General features: G+C 37.5%; 1 protein-coding gene across 2 annotated transcripts; it reads right to left on the bottom strand.

Moving 5' to 3' along the window:
• Positions 1-8,769: 8,769 nt before the first annotated feature.
• On the bottom strand, positions 8,770-26,042 carry DRAM1 (DNA damage regulated autophagy modulator 1). 2 transcript variants are annotated; one of them, XM_061371902.1, is made up of 7 exons: positions 25,561-26,042; positions 20,017-20,084; positions 18,558-18,700; positions 14,740-14,917; positions 13,647-13,714; positions 12,254-12,346; positions 8,770-10,017 (listed from the first exon to the last, which is right to left on the bottom strand). In XM_061371902.1, exons 1-7 carry the CDS (start codon positions 25,791-25,793, stop codon positions 9,973-9,975), a joined length of 828 nt encoding a protein of 275 aa, XP_061227886.1. In that variant the 5' UTR covers positions 25,794-26,042; the 3' UTR covers positions 8,770-9,972. The 2 variants fall into 2 exon arrangements, with proteins under 2 accessions (XP_061227886.1, XP_061227887.1); XM_061371903.1 differs by having other exon boundaries at positions 13,647-13,705; positions 25,561-26,039.

The raw sequence follows: 26,042 nt of genomic DNA on the forward strand, positions 1-26,042 counted from the left end.
CAAAGCTGGCTCTGTGTGTCTATTCACGCACAGCCTTGGAAAGAACACAAGCTGTAAATGAAGTTGGTCTAAGTACAGGTTTTACGATTATACTCTAATTACTAGTGAATCAGCTGGTCTCTGCTCAAATTTGTGCAAATCTGAGATGAGGAAGTTAGTTACAAAAATATTTTAAAATCCTAGGAAGTTAAAGGCACTAAAGTGGCCATAAATAAGCGCTGAAGAGTAAAACTAGATGTTGAAAAACAGACTCCCCAGATATGTTGGATGAAAGCCTACAAAAGCGCCTTCAAAAGTATTTTCTTCAAAACACTATGAAAGTTAACAGGAAACGCTCTATTGGAGACTTCATAATAATTACCAAGATGTTGTTTGGTACTTTCTGTGTAATGTGTTGCCTTGTTTAAAGAAAATTATATGGACAATTCACAACAGCCCAAAAATAAATGAGCAGGGCAGCACAAATGCATGCTAAAGCATGAGTTTGGATTAGCAATGTTTTACGTTAAACAGCGGTTTAGCAGTAGACTAACAGAAATAGCCCCCATGCAGAGTGTTTAGGAGATGAGAGTTAATACCATAGGTTTGGTTGGATGAAGTACGACAGCACATTTGATTGCTCCTAATGCAGCCTAGTAGAAACACAGGTAAGAAAAGCCATCTCTGCCCTTTTTTGCTGGAGTCTATCCTCTTCCCAACCATCAACACATGTTTTAAGATTTCATTACATATTATTTAATGGATGGCCATTTACCTTGTGGCTCTTCCAACTGCACCAGGACAGTAGTCTTCCCTTTCCTCCTCCCCAGATCACTGCTAGTCCACTATTCTATATCTGATTTATTTCCACTTTCACTGTTTTTCTTTCATCTTTTTAAAAATTATTTTTTTTTTAATTTCCAGTGATGGGTGTGGGGGTCCTGACTTAGGTTTCTGTTTTCCCATCTTGTGATGCGAAGGATTTTTGTGCACTGACTGTGAGACAGATGTCAGCCATCACTTAGCTGCCAAGTGCTTGATTTCCATCATAATCAAGCAAACGCTCCCTGCACACACAGTGACATCTCTTTCAGAGACTCCTACATGGTACCAGAGACAGGAACAGATCACCACAAACATCTTTCCTATGTAGCTGATTCCTCAGTGTTTCATTTCAGAAGCTCTGTTCCTCTTTAGTTCAGTCATTTTGCTGGCAAAACTCCTGTGTTCCCTATGTGACTGCCAAACAAGCTGGTATCTTCTCACCAGAAGCTACATGGGGACCTTTACAAGCAAGCATGATCTCCTGTTATCCCAAATTTTACACTGAAGGTCCACAGATGGGAGAAATCCTTCTGGCTCTGACTGATCCACTGCAATCTGTGATCAGCTACCTCTTATCCAGGTCCTGTGACTGCAACTACAGTATGACTTCGCTCCTAGGAAACCTACCAGGTATTGATCCTTAGTGTCCGTAAACTGGAGAAAAGATGCTTCCTGCTGCCTCTGTATAGTGTCCTGTTATTTAATGTAATTGACTGTACATTCACTGCAAGATAATAAAGAGTTCTTTTTATGTTTTTCTTACATTTCCACTGAGGCCAGCAACAAGCAGCATGTTCATTCGCACAGGCTCTGAGGCAAACTCCCGTAGTCCTACCTTTTCCTTTTCCTTTTTTCTTGTATGGAGACTCTCCTCTTTCTTACCTGTTCTCTCAGCTTCTAAGCCTTAGACCTGTTTCTGAGTCTGCATGTCTTGAGACTAACTGACAAAACTGACAAAAACCATGGGGGAACTGCTAGTTCTGTCATAAGATCACATAATGTAGTACTCCAGATTGTGATCCAAATCTAGCTCCCCTCGAAGAAATTGAGAGATCACTAATTCCCGTTTTGCCATGCCACTTAATTGGTACCATGATTTATGGGATGCTTTCAACAACCCATCCATGATATTGGTAGGATTTTGGTTTCCAAGATTTCTGCTTTTCCAAACCCCAGAGATATGCACAAAGGCAGTGTTTCTATTCTTTCTAGAAATCTGGGAGAGACTTATCTGTCCCCAGTCCCAAGACTTGATGTACAGCACTTCCTTCTCACTGAATTACTGTGTGATTAGAGAGCCAACTCCCTTTCATCCTTCAGCCCCTACTCAAGAAGAATCAGTGGTCTACAAGACTGATTTTGTTATTTTACTCCAGAAATTGTTATTTGTCTGTTTGTGCATTTTTCCATATCAGATTTTTATCTGGCAGTGCAAAGAACAGTTTTCAACCCTGTCTTTCTTTAGTTTCCTCTCACTCTCTTTAGTCCTAACATTGTTAAATATTTTTGCAACCAGAAGGTATTTTTGGAGTGAATATACTGCCATGACTCTCTGTTTTCAATGGCAACGCTCAGTTCTGGCTGCCATAAGCAGACACAAGATGCCATGTAAAACTGCAAGTTGATTTTCAAAAAATCTGATTATATAATGTTGTACCATTCCTTTTGGTTGAAATTCCAGGAAAGTAGCAATAGGGATTTTGTATTGCCTGCCCTAAACAGTAAGCATGTTTTAAACCCTGTTCAAGACTAAAAAGCTATGTGAATACAACGATAATATTTAAATTTTAAAGCTCTTTGGCAAGGAGGGGCACTGTCAGCTTCACCATTTGACAGCACTGGCAATCACCCTTTAAAATCTGCTAGAATACTATAATTACCCCAAATATTTGGTTTAAACACTTTTGAGCTATCCAGCCATGCCAGTTGTAGGCAGGATTTCAGTAGAAAGTTGATTTTGGTGGGCAGTCAGGTCAAAGAGCACCCATGACTTACTACCTGTATACATATAAATCCCCAGACATCAGACAGAGACCACAAAATGGAGGAAAGTAAGGCTAATTTGTTGACTGTCATGAAGAAAGATGATTTCTGGAACAGAATAATAGAAACCACATCCTAATACTAACATACTAGGAGAGCCATTTGCCAACACAACTTGTGTGAATTGAGTATTAAGTAACACAGAAGGACAGAGGACAAAGGGAGAAATAAGAAATGACACCATCTCCATGCCCTGGAAACCAAGAGGAAGCCATGCCAATGGAAAGCTTCCACACCCTTGAGAAAACTAGTGCTTACTGAAGCCTGGCTCTGGGTTCCTCAGTTGCATTTAAGACTCTTTCAGCTACATGGGGACTTCTTTGATCTTGCTACAGTGCCATGATCTTTACAAACAATGGTTTTTGCACTGAATTTTGAATTAAATACTATTAGAGGTTTAATCAAAACTACATCCTTTTGCAATTTGTGGTATCAGTTCTAATACCTCAGGTTTAAACACTTGAATGCTCTACTTCTGTTCAGTAAGAAAACAAGTTAGATTTAAGGAGCAAGAGCAGAACAAGTGGAGAGTCTTAGAGCTTGACATCTCCTCCAAACAGCTTACACAGAAATAACTTATTTTCCAGATTCATCCCTGGGGTTATTCTGCTGACTCCGGAAACTATTTAGAAAACATCCCCAGGTACTATGAACAACATATGCACTTGATAAGGAGATCAATAAATACTAGCAATTAAAGCCAGTAAAAGACTTGAATCTGATTTTAGTTGATATAAGATCATATAATCATAGAATCATAGAATGGTTAGGGCTGGAAAGGACCTTAAAATCATCTAGTGCCAACTCCCCCACACCTCACACTAAACCATGTCACCCAAGGCTCTGTCCAACCTGGTCTTGAACACCGCCAGGGATGGAGCATTCACAGCTACCCTAGGCAACCTATTCCAGTGCCTCACCACCCTCACAGTAAAGAACTTCCTCCTTATATCCAATCTAAACTTCCCCTGGTTAAGTTTGAACCCGTTACCCCCTGTCCTGTCACTGCAGTCCCTAATGAAGAGTCCATCCGCAGCATCCCTATAGGCCCCCTTCAGATACTGGAAGGCTGCTATGAGGTCTCCATGCAGCCTTCTCTTCTCCAGGCTGAACAGCCCCAACTTTCTCAGCCTATCTTCATACAGGAGGTGCTCCAGTCCCCTGATCATCCTTGTGGCCCTCCTCTGGACTTGTTCCAACAGTTCCATGTCCTTTTTATATTGAGGACACCAGAACTGCACACAATACTCCAAGTGAGGTCTCATGAGAGCAGAGTAGAGGGGCAGGATCACCTCCTTCGAGATGACTTTTCCTTTCAGTAAAGGTTCTTATTTTCTATTGAATTTTGATCTTCAAAGATTAAATAGCTGTCTATAAGAACAGAGTGCTAATTCATCAGAAGGAACTTTTGAATATCACATTTTGTCTTATGATCAAGAGCTATCATCAAAATCAGTTCTGAACAGTAAAGATGAGATTTTTATGTGCAGTCCTAGTTAAAGTTCAAATCTGTACAAAGTTATATTTTTTGAAAAGAAAAAAGCCCAATTATTTTCCTTTGAAAAATTATCCTGGGGAAGAGACTAGCAATTGCATAAAACAATAATATAGGTAACCCCAAAGTAATTGTTTTTCACTATCTCAGGTGACCTTAATTAATTAAATCTAGCACAAGTTATTAGGAAAAAAGACAAAACAAAACAAAACAAAAAACCAGAGCCAGCCTAGAAATGCTGGGTCATGACAAAGCCTATCTGCATAAGCCCCTGTTTCAGATAATTCGATTGGAGCATAGTCAAGGGGTTTGGGTTATTTCCGCTTGGACAGTCAAGGAGGAAGCTGGTTGATTTGGAAAAAAAATAATAATAAAACCTTTGAACTTGTAATATTGCTGAAGAATTGCATCACCCAGACACCCATAGACAGTCAGAAAATAGTTCCAGATTCTAGCTAAAATGAGCAAAGATAAAGAAGAGCCTTTATGAACAAAGACAGAAGCTAAGGCACATATTGTATCTCATTACCAGTGTTATTTCCTATTTTCCTGGTTAGAATTTCCTTTCTCTTCCACGAGACTTTAAAAAATAACTTTAAGCTATTGACTTTTTGTGTGGTTTCCACCTTTGCCAAGCAAAACAATATGAAATAAAACCCCTACTGCAGACAGATGATCTTCTAATACTGACCTAACTCTGTATGGAACATTGCATGCTCAAGTGACACTGGCTGTGACCACCTTACCAAGCTGATGTGGATCTGTGCTCTGCCACTCTTCTTCTTCACATTGCCACAGCAAAATACTCTTGAATAATTCAAAAGGAAAAAAGTCCATGAAAACCATCTAATGTGTTTCACCTATTTGATGCAGTATAAAAGGAAGGAAAGTTAGCTCTTTACAAGATCTGCCAACTGCTAATACCTCTAATGGAAGCAGGGCTACAGAAAGTCTGTTCCTGCAGATCTCATGATGAAAGTTTAGATGTTCATCAGAGAAACCATCTTTGAAATGCACCTTCTATGTGCAATGAATTTATGAATGTGTGTTGGGAGAGGAGTCATGTTGTGGAGTAAGAAGGTTCTACCATGTTAAAGATATCTATCAAGAACAAAGTATTCACACTTTCTTAAAGCACTTTATATATTTATATATATATAAAAAAATCCTTTCTACATTTCACAAGAGTTTTTAGAGGAACATCTATGCTCAGCGTGGCTTATTTAAGACCAGAAATGCTGAACTTGCATTATTTCAGGTAAAATTACAGAAGTTCAGAGGCCTGGATTATCGTTACACTTCACAGAAGACATGCAAAAAAGCTATCCAAGTGTTTAATTAGGCAAGGAAATAACTGAAAACACTCTTGTTATATGTGAACAGAAGTGGAGTTTAGATACAGCAGCTGCCTTGAATTTTTTTTACAACCTGACATGTCACTGTTTCTGGGTGCAAAATGGTTACAATTTTGAAATGCTAAAATCTTGTTCTTTGGCTCATGGAAATAAGGTCTATGTTTTCTTCTGAGGACACACTGAGAACTGATACAAAGCTGTTGAAGATACTGAGTAAAATGCCTCTGCTTTGTAAATAAGGTAGGAAAAACTTCCTAAAGGAAGTGGCTTAATAATGACAACTGAACTGCAGCTTGCACCAGTGCTAATTTCAGCAAGTGGCTCCTCTGATTTAGACAAATGAATTGAAATATTGAAGTTGCTGTGAAGCTACACGCTGCAGTAGCAAAACATATTTACTTAGATTAAGGCAGGAAGGGATGGCAAGGAAACTTACATCTGACTTGTTTTCCACAAAGGCATAATAAAAAGATCGTTTAACTGGGTCTCCAGATGACTATTAAAAATATTTAAAACAAGCTACAAAACTATTGTATTCGCTAGCCTGAACATGGAAAATAAACCCTGATCATGTGGTCTACTAGTGCCATCTATTGTGTACTGGGAAAAATACAGATATGAAATGTACAAGTTGCCTGTTTTCTCTTCAAAAGGTGAGAAATACTCTTTCTGCATCACAGTACCAGCTAGAAAACACAGCCAAAGATCACAAACTGACTTCTGTTGTTTATGAGATACAAATATTATTGTTTATGTTATTACAGCAACAGGTAAGACTACCCACTGTCAAGCTTCATCATGCCAGTGCTGTTTGTGTATGCATGTAAGGGCCATACGGGCACATACACACAAATGCAGTGAAAGACACTCAGCTGTGATAGTTTTAGTCAAAGTGATAGAAATCTTACAAATTAAAACGTATTGCAATTGCCTTAGGTTATGTCAAATTCCTCCCAAATAAAGAGACATTAGCTCATCTTCCAAGGAAATCAACTTTGTGACTTTCTATTTACAGAGCAGTTTTAAATACCAAGCTCTTGATGCCTACAAACTTCATCCTGAAATACCCAAAACTTACTGACATACATTGCCACAATGCCTCTAGTCTGCTTGAAAGTTTTGAAACCAGTTTTACCACAAAATAATAAACCCCTTGCCTACAAGATTGTTTTATGACTGCCAGAAAAACCATGCTTCTGTCACAGATAAAGCAGAATGCAAACAGAGCAGATCAAAAATGAAAATTTATAATACCTTTTGAGAAAAACCAAAAGTACAGTACATGGTGATTGCTGGCTGAGCACACATGGGAGGCAATAGCAGTGGGAGAATCAGTGCCTTAAGACAAAGTGGAGTTTAGGTGTTTTAAGTTGATTTTCATCCTTACATGATTTACGACACTTCTTACATGCGCAATAGAGGCCACAGTGGTAGTATTTCATCAGTACATCAAGCTGCACAACCGAAAAAAATAAGGCTTTGCACTTTTGGAAGGGGTAGAGAAACGATTTAGCATCATTGCTAAAAATAACAATTAACTGTCATGTGGTTTACTGTAGCTTATGCAAAAGAGGTTTCTCAGTCAATCACAATGGGCTGACAAACAGAAAACATCATGTGGACTTGATAATGAAAATATTTCTTGTATAGCTCCCATGAAAAAAAATAGCTATTTCTTGTTGCTAAGAAATGTGGAAATATAAGAAAAAGAGTCTGTTGCAAAGCAACCAAAGTGTACTGTGGCATTATCTGTACTGACCCCTAGAGATACTTGGCTGTGAAAAATTGAAGTGTAATTTAACAAAAGTTATCTACAGCTAAAACAGTGCAACTTGCTAGAATATTTTTCTTTAAATGCTTGCAACTTTTCGACTCATATTTCAACCAAATAAATAATTAGGATCTTGACTGAAAAGCTGCCTGGATCTAGCAAATAACTGAAGTGTTTTCAATAGTTGTTCACCACAGAAATGAAAAGGTAACGACCCATTGTCTCTATCTGCCTGCTGGTGCATGTCAATGTTTTTAGCTTAAGAAATTAAATAAAAGGCAAGCTGTTCATAATGCATTCTTTCAGTCATAAATGGAACCTAGATAAAAATGTACCATAATAAAGCTCAGAAAAATGAATTAACACATTGATTTCAGCAAACAAGATTATCTTGATTCAGCCACATTCTCTGGAAAAAACACCCTTTTTTCTGCGCTACAGGATACTTTAAGAATTCTAAAGGTGGGTAGGCTGGATACAGTTCTTTTGAGGAGGACAGAGTACTAAGAAATAAACTAAGTGTGAACTTGTTACAGGAGGCTTGTACTGGGACGATGATTTAACATTTTCTTAATGTTCTCTCACCTTGAAACTTATGAAATTTACTGTGATGATTTCCTGCCTAAATCAGAACAAAAAAAAAAAATCCTTTTTTTTTGTTTAATGTTTAAATGTACTTTCAGTGAAATTATTCACTGCAAAACCACAGTAACAGTAGTTAAGGCTGAACTTCAAGGTTAACATAATTTCTTTTATCCATGTAAAGTGTTTATTAAATTGTTGAACTGAAATCTGACATAATTTGAAATAACAGCTTCAAGCTCCTTATAATTTAGTTTAAGACTTCTAGGAATAAAAAGCCATAAAAGTACAATGTTCAATGCACTAAGACACATGGTATTTTCTTAACACAGCCTTCAGAATTAACAGGATGTCACTTTTTGTGGTTGTTATACATTTTCTACTGAGTTTCTGATCTTCACTTGAAGGAATACGTGCCCTTTGCAGGATACCTTATCAGCAAGACAGTTTTCATTTAGTCAGTACTAGATTTGATTTTTAACATTATCATAACTGAAAACCTCTGCAAGATAACCTGAGTACAGTGGAAAGCAAATCTGCCAGTGAAAAACGTTTGAACTGTTTTTATTAGGAAGAACTTATGAAGAAAACACAGACTCTTTTATTTGTGAAACAGCTGAATTTAATACAGTTTAAAATACACATTAAAGGAAATATCAACAGGTGACAGTCTTCAGACACCACTCTCCAAAACACTTTTTTCTTTTTTTTTTTAAATCTTATGGAAAATTAGCAACTGAAAATCATCAATACTTCTGCATAAACTGTGATAGACTATGGCAAATGTAATTTTCAGAGAACTTGATTGATAGCCAAGTGGCTAGTGCACAAAATGGAAGTAGTGCATCAGTCCACAAAGTACCCTTTTGCCTTCAGATGCTTGTAACATCTCACCTCTCAATTAGTTCTTTTCCAAGACTTTCATTACAGAATTAAGTTTCTAGCAGCAAATGTGCCATATTTACACTATGGAAGCTCTCCAGGATATTTTTTTCTTCAGTTTTACATGTATATAAAACTGATACACATACAACTGAACAACTGAGAACCTGTAGTGCCACCTCTTGTTTTCCATTTGCTCCCAGTGACTTCTGTAGGCCCTCTTCATTCTGTTTCAACTGTAGGTTGAAACACAGCTGGAAAACTTCTGCCTTCTATTAACCAAGTTATAACTAGGGTTTCTCTTTAGTAGATCGTGCATTTAGTATGTCATAAATTTACTTTCTATTCCCACTTCAGTTTCAAGCTTCCTATAGCCATCAGTGCATGAAGGGGGAAAAGGGGTAGACTCTTACAAACACACAGTGCCGTGATGATTAGACAACATTTTTCAAGCAGCATCTTTTAACCTTCTCCTAGGATTTGTATTTGTATATAGTGTCCGCTATCGGAAAGATGTAGCATAGTGTTGCCATCTACTAACTGCAAAGTTCTAGTCTTGAAAGAAAGATGCCCAGTTCTGCTCACGCTTTCCTCCACATCCCTTGCCAATTAACAGAACAGGAATTCAGCCATACTGTTTTCTGTTCATTTTAGACTCTCATAACTATTTGCAAAACATACTTTCTCAAGTTTAAAACTAATGTTGCCAGTCAGACCACAGCAAATGAAAAGGTATGGATATGTCCAAAAGCAAAGTGCTAAGGAAATCAGGTCTTTGAATGACTTTCAAGTGCTTCTGCAGATTGCTTCTATTACAGTATTTTTAATATACCAAACAGTATAAAAATTACAAAATATTGCAGAAAAAGTAGCAGGAACATTGATGCAAGTTTCTAAAATGATTTAGAGGATGCTGTTATAGATGTTGTGGAGTTAACGGCATGGGTTCTTTATGAAACCCTGTCCCTCTGTAACATTTTCTGTGAGTAAAAAGAAACCTATAATATATTCATATATATAAAATATAATTTTTTCCACTATCAGGAGTCTTCATGTATTTCTGTTGATATCCTTAAAGAAACTCTCTAAAAGAGAAATAAAACAAAATCAGCTGAAGATAAATTGACAGTTCTATCATATAAAGTATAATGAGATAAAACAAAAAAAAATGCATTTAAGTGAAATACATATTGTGAGAAATTCTAAAGAAAAGAGAAGAATTATTTTTCTTAGAGTCTGGTGATTGTTTTTTCTGAATCAACAGTTTGGCTTTCTGTGAGCACTGGCTAGGACAAAAAACAGGTAGAATTTAGATTCTATCTAAAGATTTTATCTGTCACTGTCAAACACCAACATTGGATTTCATGCTAATTTTTAGCCTGTAATTTAAAATGTCGGCATTTCTGCTTAGCTCAATCCCATTGCTTTCTCTTATTTATTATGTTCACAATACTTATATATATAGTTAAACTTTCAGTGTTAAACACTTTGGGATCTGTGCTCTGAAGCAGACTTAGAAACGGATTTAGCTGCTCTAAGGACTACAACGTTATCTTCAAGTATGTATCTCCAAAGGAAGAGTCTAACTTTTGATGAAAGAGATACTTTTGATAAAAGAGATGTCTATATATGTAGACATCAGAGAATGATGGACTGCCAATAAATACCTCCCCCCCCAAAATGGTATATCTAATGATGCATGCATTTCTGAATAGTGCCTCAATATTTTTGTCAGGTTTAGATGCATTTAAGATAATGCATTGAGTAATTTGAACAATCACCTTTTTTCCAAAAGTGTTTTGTTCTGCAGAGCCTATCTCTGGTTTTTTTTTTTTTTTTTTTTTTTTTTTTTTTTTTTTTTTTTTTTTTTTACTGGAAAGCCCTAAGGGTGGTCTATTCAGTACTACCAATCAAAAGTAAATAGGTGTAGAAATTTTGCTACCAAGTTAGCAAAATATATGTTAGCTTTGAATCCTTAGATGAAAACTGATTTCTGTATATGTTTATAAAAGTTAAGTATAGGTTATATATAATTATTAACCACTTCCATGCTGAGCAAGCATATAAGTGGAGAAGCAAGTAAATTAATTACCAAGTTTTACATGATCTAATTTCAAACTTTGGTTTTATTCCAGAGGACTTAGACGATTTGGTTCTCAGTATTTTAATTCCTATCCCACCTCCATGAAGTCAGGATATTTTCTCCAGCAATTTACCACAGCACCAATTGGCTCACATATGTGATCTTGATAATTGTTTCTAGTGTTATGCAAGTGCTTGTTTCTAGTTTTTAACTTGGGGGGATTTGTGTAAGTCTATGGTATACATGAAAGACCTTAGTATGGGGTATGACATCGCAGCGGTCACAACTGAGTTAGTTTGTCTTTGTAATTGTGATATAAAGCAACAGTTCTCAGTCTTTTCTACCTTAAGCTCTCTACTCCAGTCTTGCAAAGATACAACTACTTTATGGGGAAAACAAACATCCAGCAGTCTGAGAAGGATAAGGAGCCAACGATCCTAGCAACTACAATATATACAGGAGATTTTGTTCTCAAATCTCCACAACACACCTGTCATGAAAAATGTTTCTTTTATTTTTTTATAGTTTTTTAGAAGTTCTTTTGCTAAGAACTCACACATTGGTATTTTTTTCAAGCATTTTATGTCCCTATACCAAATAAAAACCCCATAAAACACTGCAGCTGGAACACACAGTGTAAACAAGAGTTAGCAAAGCAAAACTAAGAAACTAAGTTCAAGGCATGCCTCCCACACGTCATATGAAAGTGTTTTCCTTTTAACTAATATCTTCTCTTCCTTAAAGTCAGGATTGATGCATCACTAGATCCAGCTACCCAAACCATAAGGTTCTCATGCCAATACTTTTCACAAAGTATTTTATATTCTTTGCATTGTGAGGAATGTATATCAAAATGTGTAATTTTATAAAAGAAAGGAAACATCTGTGGTTGAAATGCACTGGATTGTTATGTTTAGTTGCAGCATTTATTTTGATGTTATGTCACCTTTAGAGGGTCTCTTTCTACAAAAGGCTTGGTAAATAAGTAGAATATATTAATTTACTGAATAATTTTTGAGACACCTATTAAACTGATTTATGAAACTGATTTTTATGTATTAAAAGCCAGGGGAAAAATATTCATTACGTAGATAGAAATCAGTTCTGTGACTGATATAATTTGTTTCTGGATAGCTTTGCTATATCTAGCTGAGATAAAGAATGGTATTTTTCTATTGTATTTGTTATCTACAGTTCATAGTGCTTCTCAGTCACTGGTAAATTATGTAGATACCAACCTGAAAATCTCTAATGAATGTTAAAAAGAAGAAGACAAAACCAAAGGCCACCGTCCATTCACAGACTGCACTCACAACATGATAGGTGTAATCCTGATGAAATAAGACATAAAACCAATTTTCAGATAAAAGAGTTTCACAAATTAACTGTGGAATGCTATAAAAATAGCCATATACTTTTGTAAATCCAACAAATATTCTGTGATTTACAATTCATCTTCCAAATATGCTGTTCTATAATAGTCAATTCAGATTTAGGTTTTACAGAATGATAAATATACTTATCGAATTTGCCTGTGTCTAGTGTGAGGCATCCCTGCCATGGCAGTGGGGCTGGAACTAGATGATCTTAAGGTCCTTTCCAATCCAAACCATTCTATAATTCTATGATTCTATGTTCCAAAAAGTGCCCATACGTCAAGACTTTTACACAGAGCCACTGCGTTCAGTAGTACTATTCCACCCAGTAAATTCTCGCAATGTTTTAAAATGGAGGGCTACCCTCATTTGACAGTTCCTGGTAAGACCCTTGTTTTCAAGTAGACCATCATAAAACCCCCATGCAATATGAAAGAAGCAGAATGTTGAGTGTTTCTTAACATGCCATCAACAAATATGTCATCTGTTTCAGTAAAAACATTTGCTCATCCTTGCATCTGAAGTAAAAAAACAAAACAAACTTTAAGAGGTAGATATTACTAAAATTATCTAACTTGTGAAGATTTATCTCACAGCTGCCTCGCCAGTGTTCAGTTGGAGTACATTTGCCAAGTCTGCTTTTATTAAGCTTTTCTAGCTGGATACACTCCTGCATGATTCAACCTGCTTTTTTATACCCCATGAGACAAAGTTTGTCCAAAAAGAATATATACCTTTCATACTTATGGTTCTGAGATGACTGAAATCAATTCAAATACCTGATATTGACTTTAGTATGCTTCAGGTCATATCCCAGATGTTTATCACAATGGTAAAGACTATTTAATAAAGAATGGTGAAAACCTGAGAAATCAAAGGTTGTAAAAAACCTCCAAAACTTCAGAATTAAATTGGTCCACTTGTGTTTCATGTCTGAAGTTCATTTTCAACAAATGAAACTATACAATTTGTTCTTTGAGTAAGTTTCAAACACTTTGTTAAAATGAAAGTCTAACACTCTGAAGACTGACCCTTCCATGACAAGTTTTCTTACCCAAACCACAGACAGTTCTCTATTGAAGAAATAAATAACTGGAAACTATTCCACCAGTAGGTGAGATTTCACAAATCTGCTCGTGATAATGTACTATCTAAAGTTTCTGAAGTGTTTTTAGTGCTATACACTTTTAGATAAGCATAACAACCCACCCAGTGATATGATAAAGAGTAAGCTGGCTACTTAGTGAGATGTTACCTTTTCATCTGGAGTCCAATCAATTTTTGTCACGGAAATTTTTGAAGCAAACACAATCACTGGGAAAAACACAGCGTAAAGGAGACTATAAAAGTTTAGTGAGTAATTGAAAATGTCTGCTTACAAAAAAAAAAGACCCCATCTCCCCCTGCTGTAACACAGGATCTTGAACAAACAGAATAGGAAATCTAAGTATTAACACAAGTAAATGAAGCACATTATTGAGAGGTAACTGATAGCAGCAATCAAAACAATTTTCTGCACAAATAATGGTTTCTGTGGGTTCTTCCGAAGTACAGAGAGTAAGGGAAGACACTCCAAAACTTATATCATATTCATGATTGAGAACTGTGAGGGCAGAGTTCTGCATTGTTAGAAGAGGAACCATGTTGTCTTCCATTGGTCCGCGATATATGCCTTATTTGTACAACTTTTTCTCAGGACTAGGACCCTCTTTAAGAGTACTTTCATAACTGCTGAAACCAGAAGTAGGCTGTAGCTGGCTGGCTGATGGGATGATTGGCTGCAACAACTTTATAACACTGGCAGATCACCTAAAGACCAATATAATCAGTGGGATGACTCTAATTTCAGCAGGCTGGGGGAAAAGGCAGTAAGTGTATTGAATGTGTCTCTAGGGGAGGCATCTAATGAAGCCAAGCTCAAACCAATATGATCAAAAGCATTCGCTTAGGCTTGACAGAAATCTAATGTATACCACTGTATTTTATACGTCTATGTGTTAGGTTCATATTAGAAGCAGTGCCCCCCCTTTTGCAAGCCTTTCTCCTTCAAATGAAGGAGGTTGGAAAGTTGGTCTAGTTTTATTATTGCATGATCTTATGAAGAACACTCTGACATTGATCCAGATATACCACTGAAAGAAGGCAGACCGCTTTTTAGAAGACCCTGAGACTCATCTTTATGCTATTAATGGTGTCTCGACATGCTATAAGCATTATTATAGCATAAATATTAGAGCCCCCTACAGAGACTGTAACCTCATTTTCATCTTTTATCAGCGATGGTTAAACTTAAAATAAAGATCATGAACACATAAAGGGAAAACCGTGGGATACACCATAAAGGATACTGGGAATGAAAGCAATACATGATATTACAGATATGGCCATCCTTATGTGACACACCAAGTAAGTGTTCCATTGTGGACAGGACTTGTAAGAGATTATAGATTGAAGGGTAATGTATACAACACCAGAGCCAAATGCCACCAAAGCTCCTATGTCATGGACACTGGGAACAGACAGCTCCTGGAAAGAAAATCAGTGCAATGATTAGCTGCTACTATTTGTACAGTGGTATCAACAAGCCCTAAGAAGATGGTAGACATATTATGCTGAGAGTACACAAGCAGTGAGAAACAGTCCCTTCTCCCAACAGTCTACACAGGGAAGATGAAAGAAAAATCCATGCTAGGGCTGTTCAGCAGTTGGACTACTACCGGTTAATATTTCCACAAACAGGAACTGGCTTCTGTTTTTCTTAAGACATTCCTATACTTCCTTTTCCCCTCTACTCTGCCAAAGATTTTCATACTTTTGTTATTGAAAGGCTAATCTGCATTTGTGTGGCCCTGCTCTAACAAATGGTAAAGTTTCATGGAAGCTGTTCTAAACAGTGACTGCTATAGGTCCAGACACAAGGCTCCAGGAAAAGAGCAGAAAATTAGTTACATATTTATTTTTAAAGTGTGAGCTAAAATAAGCTCTTAATATGAAGGTCTTACACTGTCAGTCATAAATTATTCAGCCTTCCTACTCTTCACATCATCAGCTACTTTTATTCAAGTTCCGCAACACTTAAAGTGTGTATACAATTCCAGTAACACTGTATGTGGCCTATAATTTTGTAATACCCTACGAATGGAAGATTGTCTCCTTTAAAACACAAATAAGTAGAATATCCAGCAACAAAACAGATGAAGATTCCAGAGAAGTTATTGTATTCTATAAATGTTTCAAAAAATTACAAAGTTGTGCTACCTTGGAATCCAGTATCAGACAGCAAAATCAGCTTTAAAGCTCTTTTCTGTCACCTAACATGTGCTGTGACCTGACCTAGTACACTTCTATTTTAGTGATTCATGAAAACATACCTATATCATTTCATTACATATTTTCATATATTTCCTGCCTGGAGGCCACTGTTTTCTTTGTCTTGTGATGGTATGTTCACATGTTCTTTTAAACGCTTTTTTCCCATGCTTTTCTTTCTACACATTCCCTTCTATCTCTGTAACCTATTAAGTTCTGTCAGATTTTAAAGCATGCTCCTCACACAGGTATTTAAGTGGCATTTCATCTATACTTGCATTTTTTATTCCTCTGTTCCACTTTTTGCTTTCCATATAGGAATTACAAGATTTGGTATGGAAAGCATTAAGCAAGTATAACTGTTGGCTTTTGTATTTAGCCTCATACACATTATACAGAACCTTTCTAACACGATCTTGCACCCATGAAAATGCTACTGTTTCCCTAAAACATCACACTCAACCTCTATAAAACCTGGGAAATGTTGCTACTTCTGCTATGGTAAGCCTCCTAAGTTTCCTACTCAAAGACAAGAAGATATCTCTTGAACCACATGCAACGTCAAACAGGCAAAACCAGACTTGCAAAGACCTGTTTTTTTTTGCTTTGCCTTATTCGTTAAGGGCTACTGGATTTTTCCTTCCTTATCCGAGTATCTTCTTAAAGCTAACCCTCCAATGTTTTTCATGTCTGTATTTTAAGCACTGTGCTATTTAAAAGAGAGAACAAACACCTTATTCATGACAGTTATTGATTTTATCAGAAACTCTTTCACTTTTAGAGGATGCACTACTAGTGTTTTCTCTCACCTCCTTTATCGATTTTGCTAAGTATTCTGAGACCACTACCATTAACCCCTCATGTTACCTACCATATCTTACCCTGAAACAAGAAGGGTGAAAAAAATTTCCTTACAACTAATTACACTACTTAAAAGACTTGCCACAAATGGCACTAGATTTGAGTAAATAAAAGCAAATGTTCAGTATTTCCAGTATAATTTCACACTGAAGCCTTTTTATCAAACGGAATATTTTCTTTTGGGGAAACAGAAGATGAAATGATGGCCAATAGTGTAAATCAGCTCCATTACAGTATGTGGGTATGGTGTTAGCTCACTTTGCTGGGGACAAATGAGTATTAAGAAACATATAGTGCACATGAATGTGATTTTTCTAAGCAACCCACTGATAAGATGGACTAGATGGAGCGCTAAAGCAACAACTTGTAACTCCAGCTTTGCTTTGGTCTCCTGATATTAAACAATCACCTGATCTTGAGCAAATCTCACAGCCTCTTCATGTCTCAGTTATTCTAATGGTAAATGGGGATAAGAGTTTAATGTTTCCCAGTTGTACGCTATGCACTTAAATGACTGAAAACTTGCAGCCACCATTTCAATCTTCCTGGGCAATCAAGTATGCTCAAAAATCAGCTAGACTGGGTTCTTAGGCTGATTAGATCCTTGCTGTGTTCTGAACCCTTCCTACAAACTGCACTTAATGTGGAAAGTGAGATCAGAGTAGAGGAAAGAAAATTTAGGTGAGGAAGGAGATTATGAACAGGCAATGAGAGGCAATAAACATTAGAAAAGAACCAGTGCTATAACTGGAAACTTTAGGGTCAAACTTTCTGCTTCCCTGACTCTCCCAAATTATTTTGCATTCCTGATTTGTCTTTTCCTTATTGAAGCAGAGTTTGTTTTCTATTTCACTCAAGCAACACTGTTCTCCGTTATCTGATTTTTTTTTGTGACACATCTAAATCTAAAACCTGATCAATAAAAGTACAGATATTCAAAAGTAGAATTGTGTGTTTAGAATAGACTACAGTGCCTGTAGTGTTTGCAATCCACAGTCACTGCAACCAAAAAGAGCAAGATATCAGTCTAAGGCAGTTTTTTGCCTGAAAATACCATGTCGATTACATGCAAAATTGTATTGGCAGCTGAAGCCCTGACAATTTTTATTTTTATTTCTCCATGTGTTGTCTGGTTATTATATGAGCACAACAATATTTACCAAAATGTTCCCCAAGGGAGGCCATCTTTCAAAGGAACAATTTGCCTGTTTTCACAGATTTACAGGCAGTATCTCAAACTACCTGCCAACTAAACTTGACTTGGTTCTGAGCTAAAGTTTGGAGAGCAAGTGTCCAAATACTTCTTTGTGTTAAAAGATGCCCTATTACACACTTCCACACTAGAAAAGGTGAAAAGAATTCAATAAACCTTTCAATATCTTTCCTCTCTGTTGAATTTTCTTTCAGACACCGTGGGCTGGACTTCTTTGGTTTATAATGAGATGTCTTATCCTTTCTGGTATTGTAACTGGTAATTCTACATGTCTCTTTCAAAAGACTTAATATGTTGTTATTCCATCTCCTGCAGATTCAAAACAATGGGCAAATATTGTGCTCAATGTTCTAACCTGTCAGATAAGTCTAGTTTATTCTGTAGAAAATGCTGGCAGTGTGAAGCTAAAAATACAGGTGCTTTTGCTAGTCTGAGTTATTCTGCCCTGACTGTAAGCAAACTAAACTGTGAAAAGCAAAGCTTTTTTACAGGAAGATTTTCATAGTAAAAATTACAGCAAAAGCATCTATATGAAGTTGTTTTCTAGTGCAGACATGTTACAAGACAAGCACACACAAACTCCCTTACTAACATAACTGCACAAGCAAAAGATCTAGTGTATAGGAAGAAAGCAAAGCTGTCTTTTTAAAGCTACTGAAAGAAGGCAGGAGCATTTGCCAAGTATCCACACTGTGATAATATTTGCCACTCTTATAGTTCTGATTTTTTTGAACTGGTAAAACAAATTTTGTTTCATTCGTGATATGAAATCTACGGTCATACCTGAAAAGTTGCAACTATGCCCATTCCAGTACAGCCCATCAATCCAATACATAATGAAAACACATTGCATGAAGACCTAATAAAGTGCGACGACTCATTTTGCTTCTCTATTAATAAATATCTGATGCACATTGTAATTACACCTGAAAAACAAAAATTATGGATTTTTTTTTCAGTGATGATGTATTGCTTACATTTAAACAGCTTGCCATGTAACACATTAGCATACAGAAAATAATACTGCCTTCAACTCTGCTGGGATGAAGAAGGAAGGTAGTGAATTTCAGGTGTATTATTCCATATATAACTGTCTTAACATCTTAGTCTTAACTTCACACGTTAATGCTATCTAGAAATCACTGCACATCACTTCAAGCAAAACCCTAATTTAAATCACATTCTCCTGTGCATTTTAGGAACAGAGGTATTGACATTCCACATCAGGAATAGATGTTAGATGGAAATGAATCATAAACTGGAAGTAGGATATTTATACTGTTCCTTATAATGGATGCTCTGATGAATTAATACATTTTTGAGGAGTGTAAATAGAAAAAACTGTAACTAACTTTGTATCCAGAAAATATTTTCAAAGCTTTTGGGCCAATTCTAGCTGCTCTTTAGTACAGCAATGTCCCCAAACCACCACACAAAGATTTTATTCCAGTTTATGTGATCAATATGCCAGTCACTCCTGACAAGCACCTCTGCTGAATTAGAAGATTGTGGTTCATCAGGATACACTAAGCTGGAGACTGTATTCCACAGTTCAATAGCACAGAATAGAGTTTCAGTCTATTTACAGCTGGAAAAATAAATCAGGTAACTTTCTCCTGGTGTCGTAAGACTGTAGGAAACCCACCAAGATAGTGACGGAATGAGGCTCTTAGAAAAGGTAAAATACATGATTTTTTTTCTTTGCATGAAGGCCATCATGGACTAAATGTATACAGGCACACACAGCTCTTGGTCCTTCATCCCCTAGAAGAAAATAGAACATTCCAAACTTCCTGATTCAAGGCCAGCAGACATTTAGCAGAGAAGTAGGCATCTTGCAGAGGAAACCAGGTGTTGCTTCAATACTCTTCTTCCCTTTGCTGCAGCATCCTAATATCAAATGTCTTCTTATGCCAAAGATACAGGTTTTGGCAAGTAATTATACCATCCTTCTTCCAATTTTTATTTCCATATACATTGACTACTTTGGACAGATGAGGTGCTCTTCAGATACAGAAGTGCCTCTAAGCCTTCACATACTGACTTTAATGACCTGGTCCCCTAAATAGTGCTTCCATCTATCTGATATTGCCATTTAACTGTGAAGCAGTTTTTCTGCAGAACATTGTATGGAGAAGTAGCTTTTTTTTCTGCAGAATATTGTATGGGCTACAATGTAGAGAGAGAGTTTTTGCTAGTGTTCATTTCCTTGTTGTGTTCAAACGAAGTACTTTATACATACCTAAAAGTGCTGAAATATTAATCATAAAACCAAAGATACCACTCTCTGGAGGTTTAGTTCCAGTGTCACTAAAAGAGGAAGAAAAAGAAATTAAAAATTAGTTGAGGTCCATGAAACATGCTATGTGCGCAAGACATTTAAACATTTGGAATAACTGGAATGTCATCTGCTGCACATTTAATCTCTGTCCTGGGTTCAGCAGTAGCAGCCATTTTTCTCCTTAGTAGCTTAGTAGCTACTTAGCTGGTGCAGTGCTGTGGTTTTGACTTTCAGCCTGGGAACAGCGCTGATAACAATGATGGTTTCAGTTGTTGCTAAGTCATGTTTAGTCTGACCAAGGACTTTGTGAGTCTCATGCTCTGCCAGGGAGGAGGGGAAGGCAGGAGGAAGCAGAGACAGGACACCTGACCCAAACTGACCAAAGAGGTATTCCATACAGCACGTCATGCCCAGGACAAGCTCTATTTGCAATATTGAATCTTTCTTTTTAGAAATAAATCTTTTTTTTTTTTTTAGATCATACTATTTGAACTGTATTTCTTCTTTTTCTGTATGCAATATTCAAAGATGTGACTTTACTTATGAATGACATAAACGATCACATAAATGACACTTTAGAAATGACATTTCTTTTATCTGCCAAATGAACGCTGTGATAGAGTAAAACATAGCTAATGGCACTCAGTATTCAAGATGTGTGAAAATTTGGCTTAATTTCCTGATTTGTTTGAAAGGATTATACTCCAGGAGAGTAACTGCATTCCAATGCTTGGGAATTTTCCTAGGCATGGTTTTATTTACTAATGTAGATACAGCTTAAGAGTACTTTAAACCCAAGGTGTTGTAAGTCTCTTCTACTGAAGTAATTCACCCTTATAGGGATTAATTAGATGTTCACTGAAACAGACCAACGGAGCATGAGCATGAGAATATCTACAGAATTTATATGCACACATACGTATGAAGAACAACATATATACAAATATATATTATGTAGAAAATGGAGTACCTTCATCATAGAATCCTCTTCCCTCTTTTTCCTACATATGTGCCATCACCTATCCCCAAGAATGCCTTTTCCTGGCAGGAAGGACATACTCCTATGAAAATATTCCCTCAAGCAGGACTCTTATACAAAATGAGTACATCAGTGACAGAAGAATACTGAGATGCCATCACCTCTTTTATCTAATGTAGAACCAGTTGATATCTATTTGATCAGACTCTGTTGGTCAAGACAATGGAAAACAACTAACTCAGAATCCTTTACATAATTTGGGTGTGAGCTGAGTTTTCAGTTACTCAGCAGTACCAAGAGGCACTGTTGTGTGTGTAAACAGAAGCACTCAAGGAACTCTACAGCCAGAAACATAAACATGTAAGCATTTTAGGTAACATCAAAGTCCAGTGGAAATTAAGCAAAGATTCTGAGGAAAAAACTTCACTTAGGTGTACAATGGGACAAGTAGGTACTAGCTAGAATTTGGGGGTTTATGCAACTCAAGGTGAATGCTCTTCATTCCAACAGTGAGGGTGGATTATTAGTTTTTGGTGTTAAACTTCTGAACCTATCACTAAGCGCAGCCAAAATGACAGGCGCTCAGCATGAATGCTGTACGCTTAACACCCAAACGAGAAAGCACTCTACATAAGCAATCATTCTCAAAGATTCTGACAGTTTTGTTAAATGCAAGCCAGAAGAGTATGACCATAACAAAAGATACATTGTTTTAAAAATTAATATTTGCTCTCAAATGCCTTCTACATTACAGAAGCATTTGTGTAATCAGTTGCTAAAGTGATACACCAAGAATGCAAGGAAGAAAGTGAAGGGTGAAGAAAGAATACTTTCCCATGAAAAGACTGCAAAAAAATAGAGGAAAAACTTGGGTTTGATTTCTGGGGGGGTAGGTGTTTTTTTTCATTGTTGCTGTTGGTTGGGGTTTTTTAGTAGATTGTTTCCAAATTCTCAGGCAGCAAAAGCCTGGACCAGACTTTTAGACAAGTTTTTACAACTCCTCAGACATTAAGAATCCCTATTCATCCGTATTTTCTTGCTGTAATGCTTTCTGAAGCTTGCTCTAGCTGTATGCTGTGTTAGTCTTGTTTCTCTTTGATAGGAGAATCAATGAAAACAGTACAGTGAATCTTTTTCTTTTTTTTTAACATTTAAAAATCATTTTGACAAATAAATCATTTAAAATCAACTTAATCTATGCTTCATTTAGCCCATTTTCTAACCTTGAACTTCACAGCTTATCCTTACGTCTCTGGAGTGCTTTCATAAATACAACAAAAGACTCCATTTAAAAAGTGGTCAACTTTTGACCATCTTGAAGGACTTTTTCAAATCAGAAACTGCTCTATGATAAGTACCTGACTGTAATCACTTCAAAGCTTTTGAAGGACTTTAGGTGAGAAGAAAATGAAATCAGCACATGCAAAGAAAGCCATATGAAGTTCTTGGAACATTTCAAAACATAAGAGGCAATCCAAATAACATGAAATTGCACTGAACTCCATTAATTTTTTAATTAAAGCTTTTCCCAAGCTAAATAAAGTTTATAGGTGAATTTTGCTATTGTGTATTTTCAAACTCAATAATCTTAGATGTCTGCTTTCAAGAAACTTGAAGCCAAGAATACTGTATCATATCTACAATGTATTTACAAAGTTCTGCACTGCTGTATTGTCCCTTAAGGACACAATCTTTTTAATGCTGTATTTTCCACTATAAAATCCCTGAAGCTAAGTGAAGACTTAGGTATATTTTTGTTCTGCTTCTGATCTCCTGCTTTGAAAAAAAGAGAAAATAAAAAAGTATTTGTGACAGCTACTTTTTTTTTTCATGAAAATGAAAAAAGCGAATGGGACATATGAAACAAAAATGTGCTCATTTATTTGCTACGGCACATAGGTGAGCACAACCACCATGGAAATCACCATACAAACCCTGCATGACAGGATTTGTGTATCAATCTCATGTAGCAGAATTCTACAAACAGTCCTCTGAAGAATGAAAAGACAAGAATTCAGAAGAGACAGGGAATAAATATTTTAGGGCCAAAAGATTCATCATCATAATGTTTTCTTCATAGCCATCATAAACTATTTCTCTTCAAACCAAAGTCCTAATTTTTTAAAGTGGGAGGGTTAAATTCTGCCTAGAGGGATTCTGATTGATCCAGAGGTACCATCTGGCAGCAAATACCTCAAGAAAAATTCCCTTACTCTTTCCCTGAGAATTCAAACCACCAAACAGCCACCCCAGCATATCCAAATTGGTTTGGATTGTGAGTAGTATGAGCAAAAGGACTAATTTGGGCATAACCTGACCACTTTTTATACTTCAGCTGCTAGAAAACACAAAGTCATATTCATTTTTATCTACCCAGAAATGTATTTATGTGGTTTACTTGATGAGCCATTAGCACAGTTTCAATGACAAATTTAGATGTGGTCTTTCTCTCACTGCGACATCTGTTACATGATAAACAAAATTAACAAGTTACCTCAAGGCACAGATGGGTTACTTGAGGAATGCAAATAAGAATTACAGAAACTTTGAAATAAAATTTGTCAGTATTTTCCTTCTTTCTGTAACTGGAATTTCCCCGTATAAGCTCTAAGTAATTTTTATAGTTTATTTTAAGATATTGCACAACTGAAATGTTGCAACATTCTTCCTCTTCTTTATCACTCTTAAGTTTCACTAAATCACATTCTTAATCCCATGATTCAACTCCTTAGGCTAAAGAAATAACCTGCACAATAAGCATATGAACTATGGAATGACTGAGTACTCTAAAAGGAATCATCCTATTTCTCCCAAGTGCACCTTCAACGAAGATTATATGCTTAGATCACGTGGCTTTACAGATTGTTCACCAACAGTCAGTGTATATCCTTAGTTCAAATGTGTTAAAAGGATATAAGATAAGCAAGACATCCATATATTAAAAAACTTTATTAGCAAATTCAGAGGCCTGAAATGTGACTGGGTTACTGTTTGTTGTTTGTTTGGAGTTTTTGAATGACTGACACAGCCTCATATATCCTGGGGAGGTTTAAAGTATGTGGACATTTATTGTGATCCCTTACTTAACGTATAAGAACGTTGGGGTTTTGTTTTCAGTGAGGTGTTCTGTTAGATTGAAATAACTAAGGCATCTGCGATACATTCATCAGAGTTACAGGTTTGGTCTACCTTTTTACATAGAATGACACAACTGAGATATCCAGGCTGTCAAAAACTTGCCTGCAAAAACAATTGTACCAAAAAAAGCTCATCCTATTCTCTCATATATTTTCTTCAAGGACATGGCTTCAAATAAGAAACATCATCTGTCAAATTTCTTACTACGGTACCTCAAAATCCTTCTGAGCACAAACCATGTGCTGAGCCTGGACAAAGTTATATCAAATAGTTTCTTTTTCTTGGTTAGAATGAATAAACTACACTGGTTACAAGCACTTTTGTGTCAGCAAAATTGTGCATGCAACCAAGGAAGAGCATGAGTATAACCACAAAGGCAGTAGGGTATTTGTGCATGTACAAGAACAAGGCTTTCCAAGAGCCGAGTCCAGTTTTGGGCAGATGATCTTAAAAAGTTTTGCTAACATAAGCATGAAGCCCAATTTTCTTTGGCTCAATTTGAAAGAAGGCAAATTTTCTTCCGGGTTGCAGTGTCATTTGCACCATCTTACTTGCTTAGGATGATAGACCCTACTTTTCAATGAAATTTACGTGTATGCACAAATCAGGTTCGCAATCTTCAGGAATTATGCATGTTCATAAAGTCTTTCAAGGAATTAGGTCTAATTTAAAGTCTATTTTAGATCTTCTACATATCAAACCACTTTTGGATTTCTGGTTTACCTTTAGTCTACTAAGAACTGAGTAGTAGTGATTTCACAGCTCAGATTTAAGCGTTAATATCAGCAATGTATAAACAATGGTTTATATAGAATTCTGCTTAAATGACAAGGTTATAAAAAGGAGATTCCTTTCTATAGTAGAAAAGGCTTGGGGAGCCTTTTACACTCATTGCTCCTATGCTGAAATTTTAAAGATGCATTTTCTTGGGGGTGTATGTCCCCCACAAAAGCTGTTGTGGGGCTTCGAAACCTGCCACCATCTTTGGCCCAGTTCTGGAGCCACAAACAAACCCACATTTCCATCATTTACTCCTTAAGTTTTGCTAGGATCAGGCCTGCAGCATGCTTTGGCTCCAGCAGAAAACTGTTTCAGGTTCCTTCTACCACGTCCATCCGCGTTCTGTTACTGCTGCTCTCAGAGAGCCCCGAGTGCTGAAGCTGTGATGGGTGACAGGCGCACACAGCACAGCGGGTCCCTTCTGCCTCCCCTCCACTGCCACTGCTGCATCTCCTCCTCCGGGGAGCCCCACAGCAGCGCTGCGGGGGAAAGGAGCAGCGGAGCCGGCGGTGCGGCGGTCCCCTCGGACTTTCCATGCTGAGGCACCGCCTCATAGCCGGGTGTCAGCAGCGGCGCTTCACCAGCTCCCACCGCCGCCCCAGCCTCACCTGATGTAGGGGACGAGGGGCTCGACGTGCCCCGCCAGCACGGCGATCACGTAGGATGTGATGAAGGCGGCCGAGGACCAGCTGACGAGCAGAGCGGGGACGAAAGCCACGCCGGGCATGCAGCACAGCATCGCCGGCTGCTGCCTTGCCCGGGACACCACCATCTGGGGCGGGAGTGCCCGGCCAGGCTCAGTCGCAGCGCCCTGAAGTGCCCGAGGACTTGCGGGACGCATGCACACGCACACACGCGGCCGGTTCCCCCACGTGTCTCACCCTCCAGGCAGCGGCGCTGCCACCTCCACTGGCGGGGGGATCCCCCGGCGCCCGCAGCCTTCCCTTCGCTTTCGCTTCTCCTCAGCGCACCGCCGGCGGGCAGCGCCCGCGCCCGCCCCGCCCGCCGCAGCTAACGCCAAAGACTATCGTCCCCGCCGGCTCGCCTGTACCGGCACCTCGAACCGCTTCTGATCGACGACGCTAAGCCT

The sequence above is a fragment of the Neopsephotus bourkii genome, unplaced genomic scaffold (genome assembly GCF_033783945.1).
Source record: "Neopsephotus bourkii isolate Nb327-2 ecotype Australia unplaced genomic scaffold, CSIRO-AGI_Nbou_v1 NB_1589, whole genome shotgun sequence".
In the NCBI taxonomy this organism is placed as follows: domain Eukaryota; kingdom Metazoa; phylum Chordata; class Aves; order Psittaciformes; family Psittacidae; genus Neopsephotus; species Neopsephotus bourkii.